The 25,448-nt window shown below is 36.0% G+C and overlaps 1 protein-coding gene across 3 annotated transcripts; it reads left to right on the top strand.

Moving 5' to 3' along the window:
• Positions 1-1,097: 1,097 nt before the first annotated feature.
• Positions 1,098-23,054, top strand: LOC128999535 (putative ankyrin repeat protein RF_0381). Of its 3 annotated transcripts, XM_054426103.1 has the most exons (8): positions 1,098-1,283; positions 3,472-3,627; positions 12,709-12,761; positions 16,024-16,131; positions 16,849-16,900; positions 17,683-17,799; positions 19,975-20,133; positions 22,835-23,054. In XM_054426103.1, the coding sequence occupies exons 1-8, from the start codon at positions 1,220-1,222 to the stop codon at positions 22,936-22,938; spliced, it is 813 nt and encodes a 270-aa protein (XP_054282078.1). In that variant the 5' UTR covers positions 1,098-1,219; the 3' UTR covers positions 22,939-23,054. The 3 variants fall into 3 exon arrangements, with proteins under 3 accessions (XP_054282078.1, XP_054282079.1, XP_054282080.1); XM_054426104.1 differs by lacking the exon at positions 16,024-16,131; XM_054426105.1 differs by lacking the exon at positions 19,975-20,133.
• The last annotated feature ends 2,394 nt before the right edge of the window (positions 23,055-25,448 follow it).

Here is a 25,448-nt window from a genome sequence, read left to right as displayed (position 1 = left end):
TGGATTCTTTTATTACTTGCTGTCACATGGGGGGTTTAAATCTGTCTATAATCTATGTAAGAGGGATTATTTTACTTGGTTCTTTTACTCGTAATACTACGGGAGTATGTTTAATCTAAGACCATTATTTAACTTCGAAATCAATAATTTTTTACTATCTAACGATAGGTTAACGCTACATTATAGCGTTAGTTAACAGTCAATCCTCTATGGCCTATCTATATATAAAAAAGGCAATGTATGTTTGTGGGTTGTTTGTCCTTTATGCGGTACCAAACCAGCCAACCAATCGTAACAAAATTTTGGGAAGTTGTTCTTTACACCTCCCAGGTGATCAGCTGATTTACTAATAATATTAGTTTGTAGTTTATTATGAAATGGGCCCCTGAATGCACTACTTGCAACGTTGCTAATTCTACCAGGGGCCCATTTCATAATAAACTACAAGTTACAATTTCCATTAGATTTGCATTGGGTGATCAGCTGATTTACTAATAATATTAGTTTGTGCTTTATTATGAAATGGGCCCCAGGCCATGGCCTAGAGTTAAATGTGGCCATGAATCAGCCCATAAGGTCGACATTGCACAGCAACGGTAACCCACAGTGACAAATAAATTAATTTAATTAGAGTATTATTTAGAGTTGTCACATTGGTATGCTTTTAAAATCAAATCAATAAGAAATTAGTATTGGTTATAGCTGTATTCCAATGTATTTAATATATGTTCGCTGCTAAAATAGTAACATGATAAACCTTTACAGAAAACCTCATAATCAATGCATCCACAGAGCAATCAGTAAACAAAGAAGCTGCACTGTCCAGTTTTATTTATCCAAAATATGAAACAGCCAATGTAAGAAACCATTCATTTCCGGTAGCATTCTTTCTTGTTTTCATTTTCTATAGCGGAACTGCGGGCGGAGAGCGTAATCACTTCACACTGGAATCCGGGAGAATCATACTCTCAAACTTGAAACTAAACTAAATAGGATGAAGTTGTCCTACGTTGGAAATAAAACTAAAATTAAAACTGATTGAAGTGACATATAAGTTAATTGAGTTAGAATAGAATCATACTCAGTCATAGAGTAGGCCTGTAGTTTGTTTTTTTAGGAAAAGGGTACTTATTTAAAACAAGCTTAACTCATCCGAGGTGTACGTTTTAACTCGCGACAGCCTAGTTTTGCCTAAGAGATTTATCAAATTCATAAAAATATGTTTTTCGATATATTTGAAGTTATCATTAATGCAAAAAACCGGGTTATTAGTGGTACTTTAGGTAAGTTGGCTAGAATCCTTTGTGACTTAAGAACTTCATTAGACTAAAAGATTAATGAGATTTCTAACGGAACTATTACTTTACTTGTAATAGGCCTACTTGCAAGTCTTTATCCTTGAACTGACACTGTCAGGTGGATTGCGTCAATACTCATATGAGTGAAGTTTAGTTGTCAATGGAACATATTTTGCACCCATAACTTAGGCTACTCTTAATTGAAATTTATGAACTACCATTAAACTTAAGTGGTTTTAACTTAAGTCTATGCCTTGGGTCCCTAGGTAACTTATGATTTACGGCTTTGTTAGTACAATAATATTTTGCCTTTTTCAAACTTAACCAATATAAGTTAGTAACTACATTTGGCCTATAGGCCTAGGCCTACACCAGTCAAGATGGTAGCCTATGTTAACTTTTAAAACTTAGGCCTATGACAGAATTTTAATTTTAGCTCAATTCACACTGAAGCTAAGCCAAAATTTAGACCTATAGGCATCCAACGGGGCAAAACTTTGATATCAGAGACTCTATTGTAATCATCAATTGTTATATTTTATAAGTAAGTAGCCTAACTTAAGTTAACTTTGAGTTTTAGGCCTTTGGCAGTTTGATTTTGTTCAGGCGAGTTTTTAGGGGTAGGCTTCCGTATCAGTTGGCACAAACAACTGAATGAAAATATTGATGGATATATATCGATTATTCGATCTATCGTTTGGCTAGTTTAGGTAAGGTTAACCTGACTAACCAAATGATATATTGAATGGAGCAAGTGAATACGGTAATCAATATTATCATTCGGTCGTTTGTGCCAGATACAAAAGTCCACCCGTTTTTAGTTATCAATTGAATTGATAACTTAACTTACTGTTAAGTTTGATTATTTGATGGAGTAGGAACTTAACTTATCAGAGTTTGGCTCAAAAAGGAAAAAAATCAGGCCTAATAAACTTAGATCGAACTTACATTAAATGCTATTTATTTTCTTTAAGTTGTTAAGTTTTCCTCACATTAAAGACACTAAGCTAAGCCTACGTAACGTTATTTATTAGGTTTAACTTAAGTTAGCCCATAGGCTAGGCCTATCTAATTCATTGACAACAGTAAAATTAGAAGGGGAAGCGGTCCAAACCCATAATTAAGTTAGCCTAAGTTAGGAGCTTGGATGTGCCGGTAATAAAACCTGCCCATCCCGCACTGAAGTCCAGAATTTTCACCTTTAGGCTAGCAACACATCCATGTTTTAACTTATCACTTAAAGTAGCCTGGTACCTAGGTTAATTTTGTATCGCCTAACTCAAACTATGGGTTGCGATGCATTGGTGGGTCGCAGGAAGAAACCAAACAATACACTTAATTAGGCTCATATAATTGATTATAATAAATAAGTGGGTCGCCAATAGAAAATGCAAAATGTAGGTGGGTCACCATCAGGGTCTGACTTAGGGGAGGTACGAATGAGGCATTAGTTCAAAATTCCTCCGTGAACAGCGCTGTAGTAGAGAGCACTTTGGCAATGAAGAATCGCAAAAATAGTTCATAAAATAAAATTATAAATGCCTATTTCAAATTTTTTTAATTATAAAATTAAACTATCATAACCTAACCGAACTAACCAAACTTGCTGATAATTAAATAATATAAAAATGTTTACTAATAGAAAAAATAATTATGTTTATTAAATAAAACTAGAAATTGCTCAATTACAATTTTATAATGACTTTAATAATAAAATTAAATTGTCATGACCGAACCGAACCAACCAAACTTGCTGATAATGAAAAAATCTTAGACAAAAAGTTAATGCTACCAGCGGGATTTGAACCCGGGAACTTCAGCACATCAGCCCGGCACGCTAACCACTGGACCACCGAGGCCGATGTCCACAACCCGTGTTGTTATGGTAATAGCGTTCCCTGAGCTAATAAGAAGCCCACAGCTGTCATCGTAGGCTCTTCTATACCTCCCCTGAGTAAATACCGTCACCATCATATCTTAAGGTTTGGGAACCACTGGCCTAACTTCCCCTAAAGTAATATTTAATAAAAACAAGGTTTGTATTCTCTCACTAGCTTACCAATATAAATAGGCCTACTATTCTTATGCGTGTTCAACAAACATCTTATCATATGGCCTGTAAGTCTGTAACTTTCCTACCAAGCTTGGTATACAGTTACTTTTTCTGTTTTAGCTTCAGTTAAAGGAAGAGCATCTATGGATTGGATATTAATGAAATTTGCAACCTTCAAGACCAGTGATGAAATTATTTTTTGGCACCTGCTGTGGATATCTTTGGTAATCATAGCTGTAGTCATCTGTTTATGTTGGAAGTTCTTCAAAGTTGAAGGTAGGTATTTGTTATCAATCTTAAGTTGCTATTTAATTGATAATGGATCTACTATTTTAATTAAAAACAGGGTTATTAAAAAAGAATGGTGCAAAACTAAACGGTAGGTAACTTAGCGCTACGTCTTTCCGTGATTTCAAACAGCTAATTGTTACACCAATGGAAAGGGTGTTTATAAGTTTGTTTTGACACAGCTAGATAATGTTTTGGTCTCATTTGCTTTGTTGAGTATTACAAAGCATGTTAACAAAATCAAAGAATATCAACAAGAATAAAGCTATTTTGGCAAAAATCTGTCCTTTTTGGCTTGTCAGTAAGCTTCAATGCTTGTAATAACTAAGTTACAGATTGTACGAATTTAGTCTCAAATGCTTGATGTAGTATGCTTGTAACCGTGGACTGCAGTTTTAAGTCTGAGGACTGACCAAAATATTTCTGGCATCTAAATATCCTGTTGTCTTGAATCCTCTCATCCAACGAGCTATGCAGTTCCGACGAGGAGCCTTCTTCCTAAATTTGGTCCGAAAGTTCCGCTGAACACTAACAATAGCATTAGTACAAGCAAATTCCAAACAAAATGTGTTTTCTTGTTTTTTAGTCACCATTTGTTGGAAGACTGTGGTAGGTGGTACTCATCTAAGCAAATGAGATGAAACGTGTGTGAAAATTTAAAAACGTACGTTTTCATGTCCCTGGCCTTTTACTTCGTAGATTCTGGATTTGTAGTTTATTATTATGTGTTTTAATATTTTTTGGGACGGGGGCAACATGTAACACACATTTATTTGGTTTTAAATAGGTTCTAGATATTTTTTTTGTATTTTTAAAGTCTCGAAATTCACGACCATGACGTGTCCCTAGGGTACATTTTCCAACTTTCACGCTGTTTTTAGACTAACTATTCATGCCGAAATATATAAAGCCATATTTTTATGTCATCAATAGTTATTAAACTTACAAAAAAGGAGCATATTATAATTTTATTGTCATTGCAAACTGACTACCATGACAAAATAAGTCTGTCCCTCGATTTGGCGTCACGACCATTTGGGAAAAATTTTCAACTTTGGAGCACGACAGTGGCAAGCCTGGCGTCGATTGCGTCAGTTTGTTTTAGAGACTAGTTCAGTGTGTACGTCAAGTTTGTAGTGCCGGTCGTTTCGAGTTGAAAGGAGGAATTACAAGATCAATAAAGGCAAGTTTGTGTTTTTTGTAATTTTGGTGTGAGATATTTCAATTGCTAGATTAACCTAGAAGTCCATTTTGTATCCTCGAACATGAGGTGCAGGGCTACCGCTAGAACAGAGCCAAATAACACGTAATGTCACGACCAAAGTTTCACGACCATCGCGGGTTTTTTCACGACCAATCCAGCCTTATGGATTATACTGTGTTTGGTCGTGACTATAACTTAAATATCATTGTAAATTGAACAGTTTAGTTCAATTGAAACACCTATTTTTATTATAACTATCAGTATAATTGAAGGATTGTTTAGAAATATTTAGATCACTTCAGACAATTCACGACCGTACCGCTTGTCCCTGACCATCACATTTATGATTTCTATCATAACAATTTCAAAAATTAAAATATCATATTTCAATGTTTTATACACAAAAGAAGCGTACCTCTATAAAAACATAGCGATTTTTCGGGTCTCAGGTAAGTTTTTTCGGAGTTATACAAACTTAAAAGATTTTATTGGCTTTTTTTCAATTTTTTTTAGTTTTTATTTTTTTTTTCTAGAAAGACCAAATATACCAAAAGCTTAGTGAGCTGTTTATTGTATAATGGCCATAAAAGTAAATTAATTTATAGCAAAACATAGTTATAAAAATAATATTAACTATTTTTAATATTCAGTTTTATGTCCATGATGGTCGTGACAAAAATTCGTGTTTTTCCATCAAAGATGCTCTATTAATAAAAAATCACCAAAGATATTGCGTTACCATGGTCATTTTATGAAACTTCAAAATGTCAATGAAATAAAAAAACAAAAAAGTTTAAAAAAACGGAACAAAAAATTTAAAAGTGCTTTTCCTGAAAACGTACGTTTTTAAATTTTCACTCAAATATCGTTGTCAAAACATGTTTATAAATACGCCTCCATTGGTGCATGAATCAGCTGTTTGAAATCATGGAAACGAATGTAAAACAACCATTTAGTTTTGCACCATCATTTTTTTTAAACCCTGAATTTAGGTTATTTTTAAGATACCTATTCATAGCGTAAACATTTCCATTAAGTTAAAAAAAAAAACCAAGATGGCAGACTTAAAGTGTTACTTGTGATATGACTCCGCTTAATTTTTGATTTTCTTGTCACCTACCTTGTTTTGGCTGCTCGGCTCCGCTGGAGTTTTGCACAACAAACTACAGTGAGTTTATATGTTGATGGGACTCGTCAAGTAATTAACAATCTGCCCTGCAATAACCATCCAAACATCAACCCATCGTCAAACCTAGGCCCATCTTTCGTTCCATTTCGACCGTTCTCGTTGTGACCAAACCTGTCGCCACTCGCCACAGGGGAATCTCTGGACGTCCAAAATCCACGGCCTTCTAGATCTGCGCAGGCAGTACTATAACAAGTGTCGAATCACTGGGGAGCCGTGTTTCTTCTCTTACATCATGTCTACCTCCTGCCCTATTTGCGTCAAAAAAGTCTTTGATACCGAGGAAGGCGTCAGCTGCGATGGCCCCTGTCAACGATGGTTTCACAGGACTTGCATTGCTATGAGCAAAACAGAGTACCAGCGGATTTCTGGAAATACCAACGCAAAATGGCACTGCACCAGAACAGATTGTGTGAACACTTCCAACCAACCACTCGCATTACTCACCTCCCAAATGTCCTCGGTACTGGGCAAACTTGATACTCTACTAGACAAAGTAAATAAAATTGATACCATTTCAAATGATGTAGCTGATATAAAGAACGAAGTTGCTACCATTCGTACTGGATTGTCAGCACTAGAACCTAGAGTGGATCAAATCGAGGTCAGGGTATCCCTGCTTGAATCAAAAGACAAAAATGCATCCCCCTCCACAGATCTGGAAACTACCATAGCTGAGCTAAACGAGCGCACCCGCCGCGCTAAAAACTTAATGATCTACAATCTGGAAGAATCATCTGTGGGTGATGTTGATGCCAGGAAAAAACATGATCTGGAATTGGCCATTTCCTTCTTCTCAACCCTCATTCCTAATTTCTCTAGCAATGGGATCAAAACTTTCCGTGTTGGTGGTAAAAAACCTGACAAACCTCGGCCTCTTAAAGTTGTGCTTGGCAGCAATTCCGATGTGATCACTGCAATGAAGAATTTTGCCAGCTCTGGGACCATTTCGAATCCACGATTTTCTTCCGTCAAGCTATCCAGAGACAGAACTCCCCGTGAAGCCGCCCACCTTCAAAACCTCAATGCCGAATTAAAGGAACGCACCACCCGTGGCGAAAAGGATCTCACCATAAGGTTCCTAAACAACATCCCCCAGATTGTTAAAAATTCAAAAAACGATTAATTCCCAACGGCGCACCGCATCACCTCAGTTGTTATTTTCAAAATGTGAATGGCTTAAGAAGCAAAATTTCTGAACTCTCAATCAGTGCTACAACTTCCTCCTACGATATTATCACCCTGGTTGAAACGAATCTCTTACCTGACATGAACTCTTCAGAACTTGGCCTTACTGGTTTTAACGTTTTCAGATGTGACAGATCTTTGGCCACGAGCAATAAGATCAGTGGTGGTGGTACTCTCATAGCAGTACGTGATCACCTAGCATGTCAACTTGTCCCCTTGCATGCCTGCTCCTCGGAATGCGTCTTTGTTACCTGTACTTCTGGAACCCGTCGCATCTTGTTGGGCTCTGTCTACATCCCCCCCAGCCAGCCTGCCATCGTCTATGCCGACTTCTGTGACGTGGTGGAGGATATCCTCTCATCTTCTAACTTCGTGGATGATGTGCTTATCTTCGGTGATTTTAACAAACCTGAAGCGGACTGGGGTGAGCTTGATTCCTGCGAAGGCGATTCCTCTTCAAACTACCTACGCAACTTAGCTTATACTCACAACCTCTCCCAAATCAACAAAATCCGAAATCGCAGAGGTGTCTACCTGGACCTCATTTTTTCATCTACTCCTACAACTGCAGTTATCCGCGCTGACGACCTTCTTGTTGCCGAAGACATTCATCACCCTGCGCTCTCCTGCCCAATCCTGCTGCAGAAACGCTCAGCCTCGAGGGATGTCAGGATTGTACCTGACTTCAGAAAATGCAACTTGGACGCTGTATTTCGTGATCTGCAGAACGTTAACTATCCTTCACCTTCTTCTCTACCTGATGTCGAATCTGCCTTCTCTGACTTCTGCGACCACCTTGGCTCAATCATATCTCAACATACACCCACAAAACAGCTTCAATCCTCAAGCTTTCCTGCCTGGTTTACCGAGGAGCTAAAACGACTTGTCTTAAGGAAGAAGGCCACCCATCGACTTCTTAAAACCTCAGGAAATCTTCGTCATCGTGAAAGTTTTCGCAATTTGAGAAGCCAGTGCAAGTCTTTAGCCACCAAGTGTCATCGAGACTACTTAAAAAGAATTGAAGACGACATTCCTCATAACATAAAATCTTTTTGGTCTCACGTCAACAGACTCAAGAGCAGTCCATCCCCTGCTGCTAAACTATCATTTGATGGTAGAGAAGCTGAGTGTGCTGCCGGAAAGTGCGAACTATTCTCAAACTACTTTTCATCCGTCTTCACGGAGAACCAAATTCCCTCGCCTGTCTTCGACTTTGGCTGGAACTTCTCCATCACTAAATGTGTCATCACAGCCTCAGACGTTCAACTCAAACTTGCCTCGCTTGACCCTAATAAGGGAGCCGGTCCTGATGCTATTCCTCCGTGCGTTCTTAAATACTGTGCCCCTATTTTGGCTCCTCATCTGGCTATCTGGTTTACATCCCTGCTCTCACTTGGAATCTTCCCATCGGCCCTTAAGCGTGGCTTTGTCGTCCCCATCTTCAAATCTGGTGATCGTTCAAATGTCAGAAACTATCGGCCCATTGTCATTCTCTCTGCTGTTGCCAAGGTGTACGAGAGCATTGTTTTGGACTACCTCTATTTTCATCTCCGTAAATGTATCTCCTCCTCTCAACATGGCTTCCTGCGCTCACGCTCAACAGTAACAAACCTGATGGAGTTTCAAGAATACGTCATGGCCGCTTTTGGCGATGCTCTCCAAGTTGACTGTGTTTACCTTGATCTCTCCAAAGCCTTTGACAAGGTCAATCACAACATCCTTGTGGCAAAGCTTGCCGGATATGGTGTGGGGGGGGCCCTGCTTGAGTGGTTAAACAGCTACTTGACCAACAGAACCCTTGTAGTCAAGTACGACGGGTGCCTTTCTACGCCATTCAGTGTCCTATCTGGAGTCCCGCAAGGGTCCCACCTCGGTCCCTTGCTGTTTAACCTGTTCATGAATGACATTGGCAACGTCATCCTCACCAAATTTCTCATGTTCGCCGATGATATTAAGGTATTTGGCTCGGTGTCATTGGCTTCTGACTTTGAGCGCCTCCAACTTTCTCTCACTAACATCGACGCCTGGTGCAAGGAAAACTTCATGGAGCTCAACGTCTTGAAATGTGTCGTCATCTCCTACAAACGTGGTGCAGCCCCAGTCCAATATGACTACGTCCTCAATGGTTCTACACTGAAGAGAGTGGACAGGGTACGAGATCTCGGAGTGACAATGACCCCTTCGCTCAACCCTCACGAGCACATTGCCCACATTACAACCAAAGCTAGCTCCCTGCTTGGTTTCATATTCAGATCAACAAGGAATTTCAACTCACCCTTCACCTTGATCACGCTCTACAAGTCCCTGGTACGCCCGCTGATGGAGTATGGGTCAATCATCTGGTCTCCCTTCCAGAAGAACCACGTCAGCCAACTGGAGAGCATACAAACCCGCTTCATACGGATGCTTGGACCGAGACTTGGTTTTACCTACCGCACTACCCCGGTTGACGATGTGGAGAAGTCCTTCGATCTTCTGCCTTTGTCACTCCGACGTCATCATGCCGACATATTCATGCTCTACAAGCTGGTTAACGGGTTTGTCGATTGCCCCAACATCCTGAGTGGTATCGACATTACCACGCCCAGAGGCACCCGCTCCAGGACTATATTCAGCAGACGCTTTCTCCCAGCCTACTACTCTTACAACAGCGGAATTAGCCGTCTACTCAAGGCTGGTAGCACGGCGGCTGCTCAACTGGATTTCTTCGGTGAGAAGCCCCTCCGGTTCAAAAAGAAGGTCTCCCTGATCACTTGAGCAACCACACTCCAGCACATCTGCACATTTGTCTTCTCATCGTTAAAACTTGCTGTTCATATTCTTTGTTGATACTCTTTTTAGTTTATTCTTCTGTTATTAATATTTGTTATTACTTTGTTATTACTATTGTTATCACTATTTGTTATTACTATTGTTATCACTATTTGTTATTACTTGCTATTACTATTTATTATCACTTTGTTATTTCCATTGTTATTACTTTTCTAGTCAGTAATATTGCAAATGCCATCTAAATTGTATACACATATTTTGTAAAAAGGTGCAATCCGTTGGGAAATAAATGAAATAAATGTTAAAAAAAAAGTTAGTTAATAATCTTTTAATGAGAAATCTGTATCAAATTTGAAATAATCCTGCACACTAAACAAAAAGTTTACAATCAGGGACGTCGTGTGGTTTGATGGAGCCGATCATAAACAAATTTTAGAATCAGGCCTACCCTTTTTTGTATATACTGAAAATTTTATTTTAGTTAACAACACATAATTGGTCCATGAAATGTGACACCTTCAGGGAATGTTCTTATATTACCCCTATACTTAAAACTGTATAGCCAGTGTACCTATCCAGTTTACTACCCTAGGCAAAATAATATAAACAATGTCATATAGTGTTTTAATAGAAGAACATACCACATGATGTGGCAAAATATATCGGAGAATAGAAAACGAACGCCTACGAGAAAAAAGAGTAGGCTAACACAAAAAAAAAATTGTCCAAGTTCTTTTTATCTGAGAAAATGATGGAAGGATTACCAAAAATACCTGACTACAAAATAAAAATTGGTTGTCTAAATAACAAGTTTTTGCAAGGATGACGATAATACAGATAGAATAGGTAGCCTACTGTGAAAATGGCTTGTGGCCGTCTGGCTGTTTGATGGATGCAATCACATTCTCTTAAGTTAAACCATTCAAGTTGGAAATGGGCATGGATCCTTCAATAAAATCAGAGCACACAGCTAACGGCGAATCACAGGCCCAAGAAGCCATAGGTTTGATTAACTAAATCATTACTATGGAATTATTAATTTTCAATCAACATATTATCCAAAGGACCATAGTTGTTAACCAGACACAACGTGAATGATGAATTAAAGTAATATTGATATCTGAAATGCCGACACTGAAATTTAAACTGACTTTATAAATAAGTTTAGTTGTGGCTGATTATTAGGCTATTTATTTTGAAAACTGAGTTTATTAATAAACTTAGCCTATTAGACACAGTAAAAGAAAACCTTAAATTTATGATATAGATAATATGTAACTTAGATTAATAACGTTGTCCTTATAAATGATTTTGAACGATTTTACATGATTCTTTTAACACTTTTATGACTATTTCATTTTTTAAATATTGATGGAATATTATATATATTTTTTTATTCTTCAAAAACAATATGGAAATTTTACAATAAGTTAAGTTAATTTGATTGATTTAAGCGCCATACCTCACCCGGGCCTTACCCCCCCCCCCCCCCCATGTCATCCTGTAGTTCTCCACTGACTCCGATCCTGGTCCTCGTGACTCGCTTCTGTACATGTGTGAGACCACACATCTACGACTTGTCAATGGTTAAACCTAATCATACTTTTTGGCGGGATGTGGATGACGAGCTCCACAGGCTATTCTTTATGTCAAGTATGCTCAAACTGAGATCCATGTTCATAATGTCTGCGGAATGTGCTTGGAATTCACCAAACATTATTAAGACTCTTAACCATAAAAAGGGACCACTTAAACTAATTGGAATTTATTAATTAACATGCAGGATTGTTGGATTCCAAAAACTAGCTTTTAGTCTTGTAGAGTATGCCTACATATGGGCTTATGAATACAAAACCAAACTGAATACTCTAGCACTAGCAGCCTGGACGGATATTGAGGGACAAGTTTCAATGTATTTTGCGTCTTATAGTTAGCCTCCTTCAAATGCAAAAGGTTAGGTAAGTTGTTTGTTCCAACCTGGAAGCAGGGTTGATCATTGTCATCGGTTCAATTCACACACATAAGTCCAGTCTCAGTTGCACCGAAATTTGTCAGGCAACTGTTCATCAGTTGGTTTCAGTCACTCTTCTATCACTTTACAGTAATTGTTAAACAGTAAAGCTTGTTTATACTAATTGAAGGCTAAACTCAGTTCCTTCATCATTTTAGGATGACACGAGAAAGTAAAGTAAAGATCTATAATGAAAACTACTATAATAATGTATAATGTAAACTTATCAATCATATGTCAAACACATACATATTACACGACCGTCAATTAAGCGTCCGAACAATCCAAAATATCAGTGGGAAGAAATCTTAAATTTACTGACTGACGGACCTGTGCCGGATGAATGTAGATAGTGCAAAAGAATAATCCATTATAGACCAAATCTTTTTACTGTGACACGACTGATGTAACTGAACTGTGACATGCCGGAACTTATATGTGTGAATACACCTCTAGGCCTAATGATGCTATTTAACAAAAGGTTGCTATTTTAACCATTCTCCTACAAAAAAAAAAAAAAAACTGCTAATGGAGGTTAAAAACACAAACAAAAAACCGTTTCTGTAATAGGCCTACACACACTCGTGATAGCAAACTTATTCCTGAATCATTTTATCTTCGATATGTGGCGTTACTAACTTACAAATGACGTGAAATTTTCTGGTCAAAATGAAAGTTATTTTATTATTATATTTATTCTTCTTGCAGACCCTGGTGAAAGCTTGAAGAAGTACTGCTACGAGGTTCATCACATTGCTGGGGTGAGTTGTTTATTTTCATTGCTACTTTCGTACAAATTTTTGTGTGATAAATGTTGTTACAAGATTGAGGACTTTTTCAATTACTGTAGTCTTAGTCGTTATAGTCCATTCACAAAATTTAGGGGTTTGAGGGGAAGATTCCCCACTACTGTTTTGGTTAATGAATATGTTTTATCTGATTGACGTTTTGGCAAACCTAGCCATCGACCCCTAGTTTTAAAGGTAGGATCAAGTGGAGGGGATAGATTTCTTCCCCAAAAACCGCATAAATTTTGTGAATGGAGTAAAGTAGTTTTGATAGTTGAAACAGTTTTAATTGTTGGGAAGAAAACTGTACACAGGCCTACACATTGAGATAGCTTTTAAGTAATCAGTGCTGCTCAATTGTAAAATAAATATTGTTTAATTGTTAACACATAACCCATGTAATAATACACAGTAGGATAAGAATTAAGGAATTTGTTAGTTGTCTCAATTGCAAAACCATACAAAAGTGTATTGGCAATTTTTTAATAAGGTTAAGGTTTGCTTGTAACACACGTTATAACAATTCAACTGTCAACAGTTTTTAGCAGATATTGGAAATAATCAAAACTTTTCCCGATTAAAAAGTTAGTTCCAAAAACAGGCCATGTTCACTTTTTTAATAAAGTTTATGAATAAGTTTGTTGATACATAGCTTATATAAATGATGGACTTGATAAAAAAACAGTATGCTTACTAGCTAGTACAGTACGGTAGCAGTAAAAAGTAAAACAAGAGTCTTAATAAATTATTGGTATGAATCTGATAAATTAATCTGGTTATATCTAGGATTTTTCCCGTATTATCTAGTTTGAGTTTAGTGGGGGGGGGGGGGGGAGCTACAAGGCCCCCTTAGCCCTCCTCCATAGATCCGCCACTGATCAACATCATAGTTTTCTGTTGTTTACAAATACTAACAATTTTGGATATTCCCTTCAGGTAAAGAGTTACACATGATAAAAGCTCATTAATGGCTGCCACCGTTGACTTACAAACAACTCATGCATGATTCCCGGATTTTCCGGTTGGTGGACACCCTGATATATATGAGCATCTCCAAGTGGTTATTTGTCAATGGGCTCAAACTGAACCCTGATAAGTGCACTGTTTTGCATACAGCGCCTCTGGACCAAGTGCAGACCTTGAGAGATGTTGGAGTGTCTGTCTGTCTCGACGGCCGGATTCTGGTAGTGTGTGAGAAGGCAAAGACTCTTGGCGTCGTGATTGACGGGCACCTGAATTTCTAGATCATGTCACCTTTGTTTCCCAGCGAGCCTTAGGGAGACTAAGAGGATTGTTGTCAGAGGCTTGTTGCCTGAGGCAGCAAAACTTCAGCTCGTGCAGTCACTAATACTGTCAGTATTTTACTACTGCTTCCCTGCATATGGCAACAGCATTTCTCGGGAAGACATGTATCAGTTGCAACGTCTCCAAAACTCCACAATCCGTTTCATTTTCTGTTTGAAAAAATTTGATCATGTCTCTCCCTTTTGAGAAGTAGCTAGTCTGCTTCCCGTTGAAGCCATGAGCAGGTTTTTGACGTGCTGCATGACCCACAGAGTGTTGTCTCTTTGTAAGCCCGACTATTTACGCGAGAGGCTTTCTCTTCGAACGAGGTTTCCCAGTGCAGGACACGTCATGGTGGGAGGCTTCACCTCCCAAGAGTTTCTCTAGAGCTTGGGAGGAAGAGCTTCTCATATTTTGGTCCCTCGTACAATGGTCTACCCGGCGGCCTGAAGGTTGTTGCATCTAGCAAAACATTTAAAAGAAAAACTTAAGGATATGTTTTAAAAACATTTGTAATCTATATATCTAATTCCATAAGCCCAAAATTTTACAATGAAATTGTGAGCGAACGGGATGCCGTTGAAAGCTGAGAGATGTCTCATTTTAAAGGTCTGGGTATGACATTTTGGGGGAAATTATTAATTTTTCTTAATTATGGACCAAAAGGTTGTTACAAAATAAAATAATTATTCACATTTGAATAGCATGGTAATCTAATTTTATGTATTTTTATTTAGTGTAAACACAGCTGTGATTATAAAAATTGAAAAAAAGTATAACCACACACCTAAAGTTGGGACCACGAAAGTTTGCAGTTGAAGGAGGAGCCTATTTACCAAGTGACTTCAAAGGAGCCAATGAGGACAGTGTGGTGTTGCCAAATCTAATAATACCAGCTGATTTGAAAATATTTTTTTGTATTTTAATAAGTGTCGTCAACGGGCGATATGGCAACGTCGCACTAGCCTTGTCTTGTGATTGGCTGCCGCCAACTGCAAACTTTCATGGTCCCGACTCGACTGTAAATGTGCATTATTTTCTTATTGTTAAATTGTTAGTGAAGTAGTAAACAACACAAAATGAAAATTAGATGAAATCTTTAGAACAAACAATTTGATACCCTACTTTTAAACTTAACACTTTACAATGGATTGTTCTTTTGCACAGTAATAATGTATAATGACAGGAGACTACCGCGCAGAGGTATTGTTCCTCGAAATGAGAACAACAGGCTAATATTTTTTACAAAATAATTACTAGAATATATATATAAGGGACTATTGCCCCTACAAGCCACTAGTTATTGTATAGTCTAAGTTTATAACGGCCAAATAGTAGAATAAGATATTTAGCATAGTGACGAAAATTGTTCTGAAAAGCTGGTGTAGGTACCAGAGAAACGCTTGATAAAGACATTTTTATTTATTTATTTATATATTGCATAGGGGTGCCACTATTAGTTGTGCCTAGGGCGCTGACAGGGTCAAAAACGGGCCTGATGCAAACCCACAGTAAAATATTTTATCAAACAAACCACCAAAATTCTATTTTAAAGGAATTTAAGTATATTGAACAAGATGGTAGGAAATATATAGACTACAGCTCAAATAAACAGATTTTTTTTACTTTGGCAAACCTGTGAAAAATTCTTTTTAGACTCTGTATAGAGACTGTTTACTATAAAAACAAAAGCTTATTTTTTCTATTCTACCTTCAATTGTCAATTATTTAAGATGGGGATGCGACTATTTGCATATTTTAACCCATATATGAGTGTAGGATGAGTGGAGTGATCTTGTAGTCTTGTTAGTGACTATAAGCTTTATATGATTTTGGTAGGTACTCTGTTCAGTTGAGTTTGGTGCAGTGAAACATTTTATTTCTTATACCTGTTGTATACAATGCAAGTAAAATTTTACATTTTATTTCACCAGATTGTTTTACTCTTTAGACTCTAAATCCCTCCACTGAATCCATCAAGAGGTGCATTGCCATTCTCAATCAGTTTCCCCACTTTATCAACCATCCAAAGCCTCCTTACAACTACACTCCTTTCCTTGTAAGTATAACAATGGTATAACTCATAACCTTTTCTATTTTACTTTTAACTTTATCAACTTTAAAGCACCTTCCTAGATGGTATTTACAGGATGTCCTTGCTGCTTATGTATGATTTTCAAACTTTGAGCTCTACGACTTTCAATAAAGTGGCCTAATAAAAACTACATGTTTTAGTCAAGAAACACTTTAAACATCTTAATTAAGTGAACAAAGTTCTTTTCTTCATTATTTATAACATCAAAATAAAGTACATAATAGGTGTAAATATTTATTTTTATAAATTTGCACAAGTTTTTTTTTTATTTTTTCTGTCTTAATGAGTTTTCTATAAAGTCCTACTAGATGTGTATGCCAAAATTTAACAGTAGGTAGTGAAATTGTGTGCAGTGGCAGAATGCTATAAGCTGGTAGAGAGCTCTGTTTGAAGTTCTGGAAGAATCTAATTTTTACTCCCCGTTAAGTTTAGATAGAAATAATTCCCTTTAGGATTATTTATTCAAAATTTTATTTTGCTTTTATAACACTTTTGGGTTTTAACACATTTGGGTTTTTAAATTTTTAGGCATGAGTAGGAAAGTTAGGAAACAAAGTGTACTTTATCTTCAAAGTTTATAATATTAAGTTCATCAGTAAAGTGGCCAAATTGATATCACGATATGCAGAAATAAGTGTTGTTTATAAATATAAGAGATTGATTTTAGTATTCGGTTTACAGAGAGCTTGCTGGAGTGGAAACGCAGTACTGATCAGATACATGATCATGCATGGTAAGAAATGTCTAACTTTACCCTAACAGTCAAAGATAAAACTAAAAATAACTTATTATGTAGGTATTTAAAAGTGTGTAACATTTTTCAATTTTGTTTTATATCAACCAATTTTTTTGCAAATATATGGGTGTTCTAAACCCTTTCAGAAGCGAAATAGCTATGATAATAATTATAACAGCGGATAAGTTGACGTTTGAAGTTACAATTTTACTTCTTCTCTCTATTCATGAACCTTCTTGGTCCAAACTTGTACTGCATTCTATCTGCAATGAGTCTAATGTTTAAGCGTCAGTCACTGTTCAAAGCTTCTGCACTTTGGCCAGAATTTCTAGGTTCCGCGATATTTCAGGCCTTCTAGCTCGATCATCGTCTTTGACGTCTTCATGGTCATCTTTGAACGGCATGTGCCAAATAAAAAGAATGACATGAGACATGGGGTCTTTCTTTGTAGGCCTGTTGAATAAACTTAGGCGTTTCCACAACATTCTTCACAGAATTTTGTGAAATAACGCTGTTCCTTCAAATGCTGAATTTTCATTCTCAAAATGTCTCAAACTTGATCACAAAACCCACTCTAACTTTGTGGGTGATACTTTCACTCTAACTGGCAACCGGGAAGGTTTTGATCACTTACCTGAGACTATCCTCCGCCCAGCCAGTGTTAATTGACAGGTCTGGAAGCGCTTCGTTACGCAGAAAATAATCAATCTTGAAACTTGATTAACACCCGGGGTTTTTTCCATACTATTGATTATATATATTTTCATAACTCTTACCAGGAGCTAACCTGCACAGCTGTACAAGTAGTCGAGAGTCTCCTGTTTATCTAGCTGCATACAGAGTCCTGAAGAGCCAAAAATGGAACCCCTCCGTGCTAAACCTATTGTATAGTGCAGGTAAATGATTCCAGTATTCTAACAATTTATACAGTTTTTGCCAGCCAAAAAGTAGATGTTAAATGAAACCAAATATTAGAATTTGCTTTAATTTTTTTTTTTATTGAGCTTGATTTAGAAATATTGCAGTGCTAACTCACAAAATCTATTCGTTCTAACTTTTGATGGGAAATCTGGAGTAATTTGTATAAACAATTGATCATCAAAGAGGGGTTGACACCTTGACAAGTTTAAAAGTACAACTCAATTGAAGGTTCTCCATTTGTTTACAGTTTAAAAAACTTTCAGTACCAGGGGTGTCATGGTGCCGGAACACACCGGAACGCCGTTACGGCACTGGTTTTGGACAAAATTGGAAATTTAATAAAAGCTGTTGAAACAAATTTGTTTGTAAATAAAGAAATATTTTTTTCCGTGCATACAAAGCGATGTTGTACAAAAAACAATTTAAAAGAATTTTATGTATGACATCAAAATGTTGTTACCGTAGGTCTAAATAAATACAACAATTAAACTAAATTTTGCCAAAATTTGGCAAACTACGCTACTTCAGCATGGTCGCCATTCTATGCCTAAAGACATGGCAGATGTCTCGATGTAGCAGATGACTCAAGAACACCAAACCCAAAGCCAAACAATCTGAAGAAGAAAAAAATCTATTTGTTTAACTTATTTAGAAAAGGTTTAAACGTAAGTGTTTTAAGAGTTAATTGTCAAAGACTTTATTTAATGCCATTTCATGATCTATAATGTATCAAATAAAGCCTTTTTATAGTATACAAAAAATAATTGTAAATCAATGGTTTTTATTTGTTTAACACGTTTGCTGTCGGGGGGGACAGGGGGGGCATTTACCCCCCCTGGATCCTGGGCTAGAGAAAAAAATATGCTGTTAGCCAATATACAAATATTTTCTCCTGTCAAATCCTAAAAAGCACAGCAGATAAAAATCAGTATATTCTTGTACAGTAATTTGAAACAAAAATTATTATTGTTTTATTGTCTTAGATAGCACATTTTGAGTTTACATAAATTAGTAGCTTTGTTATTCATTAACTTTTTCTGTTTGGTGCTGTACGATAAACCACTTGCTTCTAGTTTATATATATACATAAAAATTCAGATATTTTCGAAGCATTGCTTTGTTATTTAGGCTACTTTTATTAATTATTCAAGCATTAAAATTATACATGTGTATAAATTTTACGTAATTTATTTTGAACATTGTAGACAACCAATTTAATATAGTTAAATAGCCTTTTGTACTTTTGTGTCAAATTATTTTATTGGTGATACAATTTGATTTGCTTTTAAGTTCTTAAATACTTGTATTTTATTTAAAAACCAAAATAAACTGTTATAAACTATAGGCTATGAACAACCGTATTCATTGCTAAATGTTGTACAAGAGAAATTGGTCATGAATCTATAATAACAAACATAATATTAATACATCATGGAACTATTGATCATGTTTCTTAGATGACTAACTTACCAACATAAAATTATTGTGTTTCTGTCTGTTGTCAATAATTCTTAGTTTCATGAACTTCTGCCTAAATTTAAATAATTTTACTCATAATTTTTTTTTTATTTGAAGTGCTTTTGACAATTAAAATAAGCTTAAACCCCTCTTTTTTTGTTTCAAAACTGCAAAATTTTCCCCGGACCCCCCTTGTTTGCTGGGGGGTATTCCATACCCCCCGGTGTTTGCCCCCCCCCCAAGGATTTGGTGAAATGACGCCACTGTTTGCTGTGGCCCATCAAATGGCAGGCATAACCCCAGTGCGCCCGCAGCATCAAACAAACCAGATAGCCGGGTGATTGGCTTTCAAATTTCGGTCTGACGAATAGCAAATAATGTGCGGTGATATTCTGCTCTACGAGAGTCAACGTAGTTCGCTAAAGCACCCACAGATAGCTGCACTGCTTGGAACGTAGCCGGTCCCATTGTATTACTGATTGGAGGGGAAAAACCAGGACAGCAAATTGATTTTTAAGCTTGCCAGATGGGGATTTTACGGGGAAATTTTACTACCAACCTACACCACAACAAAAAGCAAGTCACTCACTACACGCTAACCATGTAAGTGCAACCAATAACAATATTGATAATCATTGTTATTCCACTGTCAATAATTAATGTCATCCAATGAATTGTTGATATTTATTTAGGTTGCTCGTTGAGTGCGCCCAATAAGGTCGGGCTCACAGCTCTACATTGTGCAGCTAGGGCTGGTCATGTCACCCTCACGAGATGGTTATTGATGCACGGAGCACACAAAACTCTACCGGCTGGAAAAGTAACGCCGTATACAATGGCCCTTAAATGCCGTAAGCACAAATTTTATTCATAGTTATAATTGGAAAAATAAGTTAAAACAAAGAATTATTGTCAAGCAATACATAAAAAATCAGAATGTAATATTCTGTAACACTTCTAGTGGAGTTTCTCAGGAGTCCATGCCATTGATCATTAATATTCCGTGAAAGTGGTGTACTAAAGTAATAGCACAAAATCAACCACTTTTTAATACGTTAGACAGGTGTTAGCGCGGTGGGACACACGGGAGGGACTAAGGCTAACATATCTTGTAGTGTCAGCGTTCGCCGCTAGAACCGCTAAGTTGAATAAATTTAAATTAATTTTTTAAATTTTTAGTTATAAAATTAACTTTTTAATTAGTAAAATTATAAAATTAAACTGTCATAAACTAACCTAACCAACCAAACTTGCTGATACTATAAAAAAGATATAAGATAAAAATCGAATAAAGGTTCAATATTTAAAAAAAAGTTCTGTTCATAAATAAAATTATAAATGCATCAAATTCTAACAAAAGATGTACAGTTAAGAAGTATTCACATTCTAAGCAAAAATCGTTGACAAAAAGTTAAATGTCCCCGGCAGGTTTCGAACCCGGGACCTCCTAAACATCAATCCGAAACGCTACCACCTATGCCACGAACGCCGCTGAAATTTCGTTGTCTCGTTACGGTAATCGTGTTGCCTCAAGAGAAGACATGAGCCACTAGAGATATGACGTCACTACACCTTTAGCCTTAGTCCCTCCCGTGCGCCAATTCCAGTGTTACCGCTATAATTTTTAGCTTTAAAAATTATCTGTACAACTAATGTGTTTAGTACTTTTTTTAAATACTTTTCAATTGAAACGGCGACCATTCAAAGTTAGGTATTTTAAGCCAAGTATGAATGGAGATTAGTGTAAAAGTCAGTGGTGCGATATTTTAGTCTTTACTGACTAAGGCCGACATGTTTCTTAGACAGGACTCCTAGAGGACTGTTAATAGCCCATCAATTCAAACTTTCATAATTATTTGCAAATCTACACGAATTAGGCTTTCCAACAACTCATTAAATAACCAAATTGGTCCAGTAGAAGTCTGTATTTAGTTGTAAAAAGTAAAAAGAATATATCTCTAATTCAGTATTTTCTAACAACTATAAATTTGGAGGTCGCTTAGATTATTTGCTAATACCTTTTAAATAGTGGGGAAATCGACCAAGGTGGATGTGATATTCTGAGAGTGAATGAAATTTCCTACAAATAACTACTATATATTTTTTGGAAATACCTAATAGAGACAGCCAAAAGTTGGCTACAAATAGAAACTTGAAAAAAGAAGTTGTTAGGTAGTGTTTTTTTTTTTTTTTTTTTTTTTTTTTACCACAAATATTTAATAAAATCAAATTTATAACTATTTGCAAATTAGGCTTTCCAATGACCAATTAATGAACAAAATCGGTCCTGTAGAAGTCTAGATTTAGTTGTACAAAGTTTAACAAAACTGTCTCTTAGTCAGTATTTTCTTTCTCACTACTATAAATTTGGAGGTTGCTTAGCTTTTTTGCAAATAACTTTTTAAATGGTGAGGAAATCGACTAAAGAGTGTTGGTGGTATTTTGAAAAAGAATAAAATTTTCTACTGTTACCATGTATTTCTTGAAAATATTACAGAAAGCAGCCAAAAGTTGCATCCAATTTAAAAAAAATGTGAAAACCCCCGTTTTCAATGTATTTATATTTCGTAGGGCCAAAAATGAGGTTTTGCCGGTCGAGATATTTTTTAAGATGGTTTTTTTTTTCGAGATAGGCAGCGGTGACGATAAAACAATTCTATTGCAACACTATGGATACTGATTGTGTATTTAATATGCATTCATGTTTTAAGAAGTAAGTGGGCAGCTGATTTCGCGGCCCTAGGGATGTAAAACCCTACTCGGTCCCCAAATGACGATGACAGCTGGAATAGCCAGCAAAACGTAACTTTCAGCCAGCAATTAACTTATGTAAAACAGTTAAAAACATCATAGTGTGATGAAAAACATGTTTTTTTAAATGTCACCATAACCAACTTTCATAAATTACCTATTTGCATATCTACATGAATTAAGCTTTCCAACAAACCAATAATTAATAAAATCGGTCCAGTATAAAGTCTGGATTTAGTTGTACAAAGATTTGTAAAACTGAATTATATATAAGTTGTAATATTATTTGTTATCAGCACTATATGATTCCATCTTCAAAACGACTCTAAAGATACTGAGTATTGGTACATCAACACCAAACCTAAAAATCTACTTTTTGAAGGAAATCAGTTTTAGAATATCATGATGGGTTTGGTCCTCGCAAGGAGGTAGAATTAAATCTTAAATAGGAGCATAGTTGGTAATATGTGCATCGAATTAAATGCCTTAGCAGAATACAATGCCTTAAATTTGAACTCAAACCAAGTCAACAATGATTTCTTGAATCTGCCATTCGTAGGATTTAATCGGCTGCCATTTTTTACACATTTGTTCTTTTGAGCTTGAATTCGGGGGATTGCAATCCACCAATAAAGCCCTTTAATTTTATGTGCATATCAACATATGCCTACATTTACGATTTTCTTCCAATTCCTAGCCTGGTGTTCTTGTCAAAATTGACCAGCTAGTCAAAAATTCTAATTCATTTTTTTCTTTCAAAAATATGTTTTATGTACTACAAAGATTTGTTTGTTGTTGTAGGAGACTTAAACCATCTGAGTGTCGCAGCTTTGCTTCATCTTTACTGCCCTCAAATGGCTGAGAAGGGGCATAAGGGAAAAAGTCTTATGAGCTTCCCATCTTGATCATAAATGACCTAGCTTAAGGATATTCACTCTCTGATATTTGACATTGAAGTTAGTCATATAGAACTGCAATAGTTCAAGGAATGTTGATACTTTTAAATTTTGAACCAGTCAAATTAAATTTACAAAAAATAATTCAAAAATATATTCAAAAATAATAGTAATAGTTGTTTTATAAAACTTAAAAACTACAAATTTTAATACATGGTACTGTAACCGAAAGTTTGAACTTGCCCCTTGAAGAGTTTCAATGATTTTTTGTGCTTTATAACTGACTGACTCCACTACAAATATGTGGATAAACTGCAACTCTACAATATATAAACCAAATGGATTACACTAACTATATAGTAGCTTACTATAGTTACTTACCTTGTTTAGGAATTGAAGAGCGTAGTTACTAGTTTAGGTAGGTTTATCTCTAAGTTAATCGTAAAATGACAGTTTTATTTATCATTACAAGCTGTAAAAAAGTAATACTAGACAGTAATATATAGATTTACTAGTGGCTAACCCAATAAAGTCGTTTCTTAAGATTTTTGCAAGATAAGTGTGACAGTTTGTAGCTTAATTTTACCTGTCAACTAAGTGCGCAAGAATATAATTAATCTTGCATAATAAGTCGTACTGGTTTATATGGATAACGGTGTTGAGATTTCTTAAGTGTGTGAATCAACCTTACAGTAAGTTACCTAGTAATAAGTTTTCTCTGGCTGTATCGTTACTGTTATTTATTCAATAAACTTTTGAGATTTTAAACAAATGATTAACTATTGATTCTCCAAAACCAAGGGGTTGAAATTCATTTTACATTAAATGCTAAACACAATTTTATCGATACAAAATTAATTTCGGACCCGAAGGTCCATCATAAGTCGCAGAGTGTGGGAACCGTGTGTGGCAGTTAGATTAATGTATCTATCCTAAAATGCTATGAGAAGGGAAGGAAACAGGCCCATGACGTAGGAAATGGTGAAAGAAGTAGTGAGGCCAGCAGTGCAGAGTGTGGGAACTGTCTGTGGCAATTAGATTGTTTGTGATGAGTTTGTGACGATTAGATTACGTTATCTGCAATTCTAAAATGGTATAAGGGAAGGAGGGCAAACAGATCCACGACGTAGGGAGTGGTGAAGGAAGTAGTATAAGGCGAGCAGTGTGGAGTTTGGGAATGGATTAATCTATCTGCAATACTAAACTGCTTTCAGGGTAAACTAATGATTTTCCCCGAGCAAAGCTCGGTCCCCGGGTACTATCAATTAATATAAGCAATCCAGAGGCTAAAATTATTAGAATTTGGAAGCATGTTTACATTTTAAAATTCAACAAAATATTTCAGGGTTGGAGGGAAAATAACCACTCTGATTTATTTTATGAAACAACACAGAAACATACAAACCAAGTAATAAATTTGAATTTTGTAAGAAATGAATTTTGCAATGTAAAAGGCCACTTGTTGTTGTGATCCTCACCCCAAATCACACAAATATTAGTCATGCTATGTGTGTTTTGACAACATATAAATGATTCATTGATAAAATTTTAACGACTCGTATAATATTTTTTGAAGGGTTTCACAGATGTATAGGTGTATTATATATTTTTGTTCTGCTAGATCTCGAGTGCCAAAAGGAATAGTTCATTACAAAAGGCATAGTCCATGCATAATATTTACTTCGATTCCTAAAGTACTGTGCCACTGTTTATTTTTTTTAGCGAATTTCCCATATAGGGAATAAGCTATTACCATACCGATTTACTTTTTCGTTTTGAGGTCTATAGAGGCCAAAAACACCATCCGTTCAAATTCATATAGATATATATATTATTTGTATATGTGTCCATTAGCGCGTTAACTCGAGCAAAAGTCATCCGATTTTGATGAAATGTAAACCTACATTTATTTGAACGAGTTCGCAAACCAGTAAGATCGGACTATGGGAACAGGGGTTTATGGGTTAAAAATTGAGTTTTTTTGTCCCTAAAAACATAAAATTTAGCAACTTCTTTTCAAACCATTTTATAGAGCTTTGTATAGTGAAGTGTTACTATGCGCCTAATGGCTACGGAGAAAATTCTAAAAAATCGTAAATTTAAATTACCATGTTATTCTTATGGAGAAAATTATAAACTGTTGTAGTTTGCTTGTTTATGAGCATATTTTGATCAAATTTGGAAAATGCACTCATTTCATACTAAACTATTAATATTTCATTTAAAAAAAACACCTTTTTACCCTCCCTGTTGCAGCAAACCTAAGTACTCGTTAAACTAATGCTATTTAAATAGGGATAAATGTAATATTTTTAAGGAGACATTTTAGTGTAAATCTAATCAGGCAAATGGAAATTTGCTTAGTCTGCAGGTTTGCTGCGGCGGGGTATTTATTAAATACAATTAATAAAAATGTTATTTACCTCAATTATAAACTGGTTTTCAGGGAGAGTATGGCCTCTCTTAATTCATTTAAGGGTTGGTCCCAAATAGTTGTTTGTAAAATACATTGCTAGTAA

The sequence above is a fragment of the Macrosteles quadrilineatus genome, unplaced genomic scaffold, assembly GCF_028750875.1.
Source record: "Macrosteles quadrilineatus isolate MER2022 unplaced genomic scaffold, UCM_ALF_1.0 Scaffold_8__2_contigs__length_117827958, whole genome shotgun sequence".
Lineage (NCBI taxonomy): Eukaryota > Metazoa > Arthropoda > Insecta > Hemiptera > Cicadellidae > Macrosteles > Macrosteles quadrilineatus.
The sequence above is the reverse complement of the archived record's forward strand: the minus strand, read 5'-3'. Positions and strand labels throughout refer to the sequence as shown.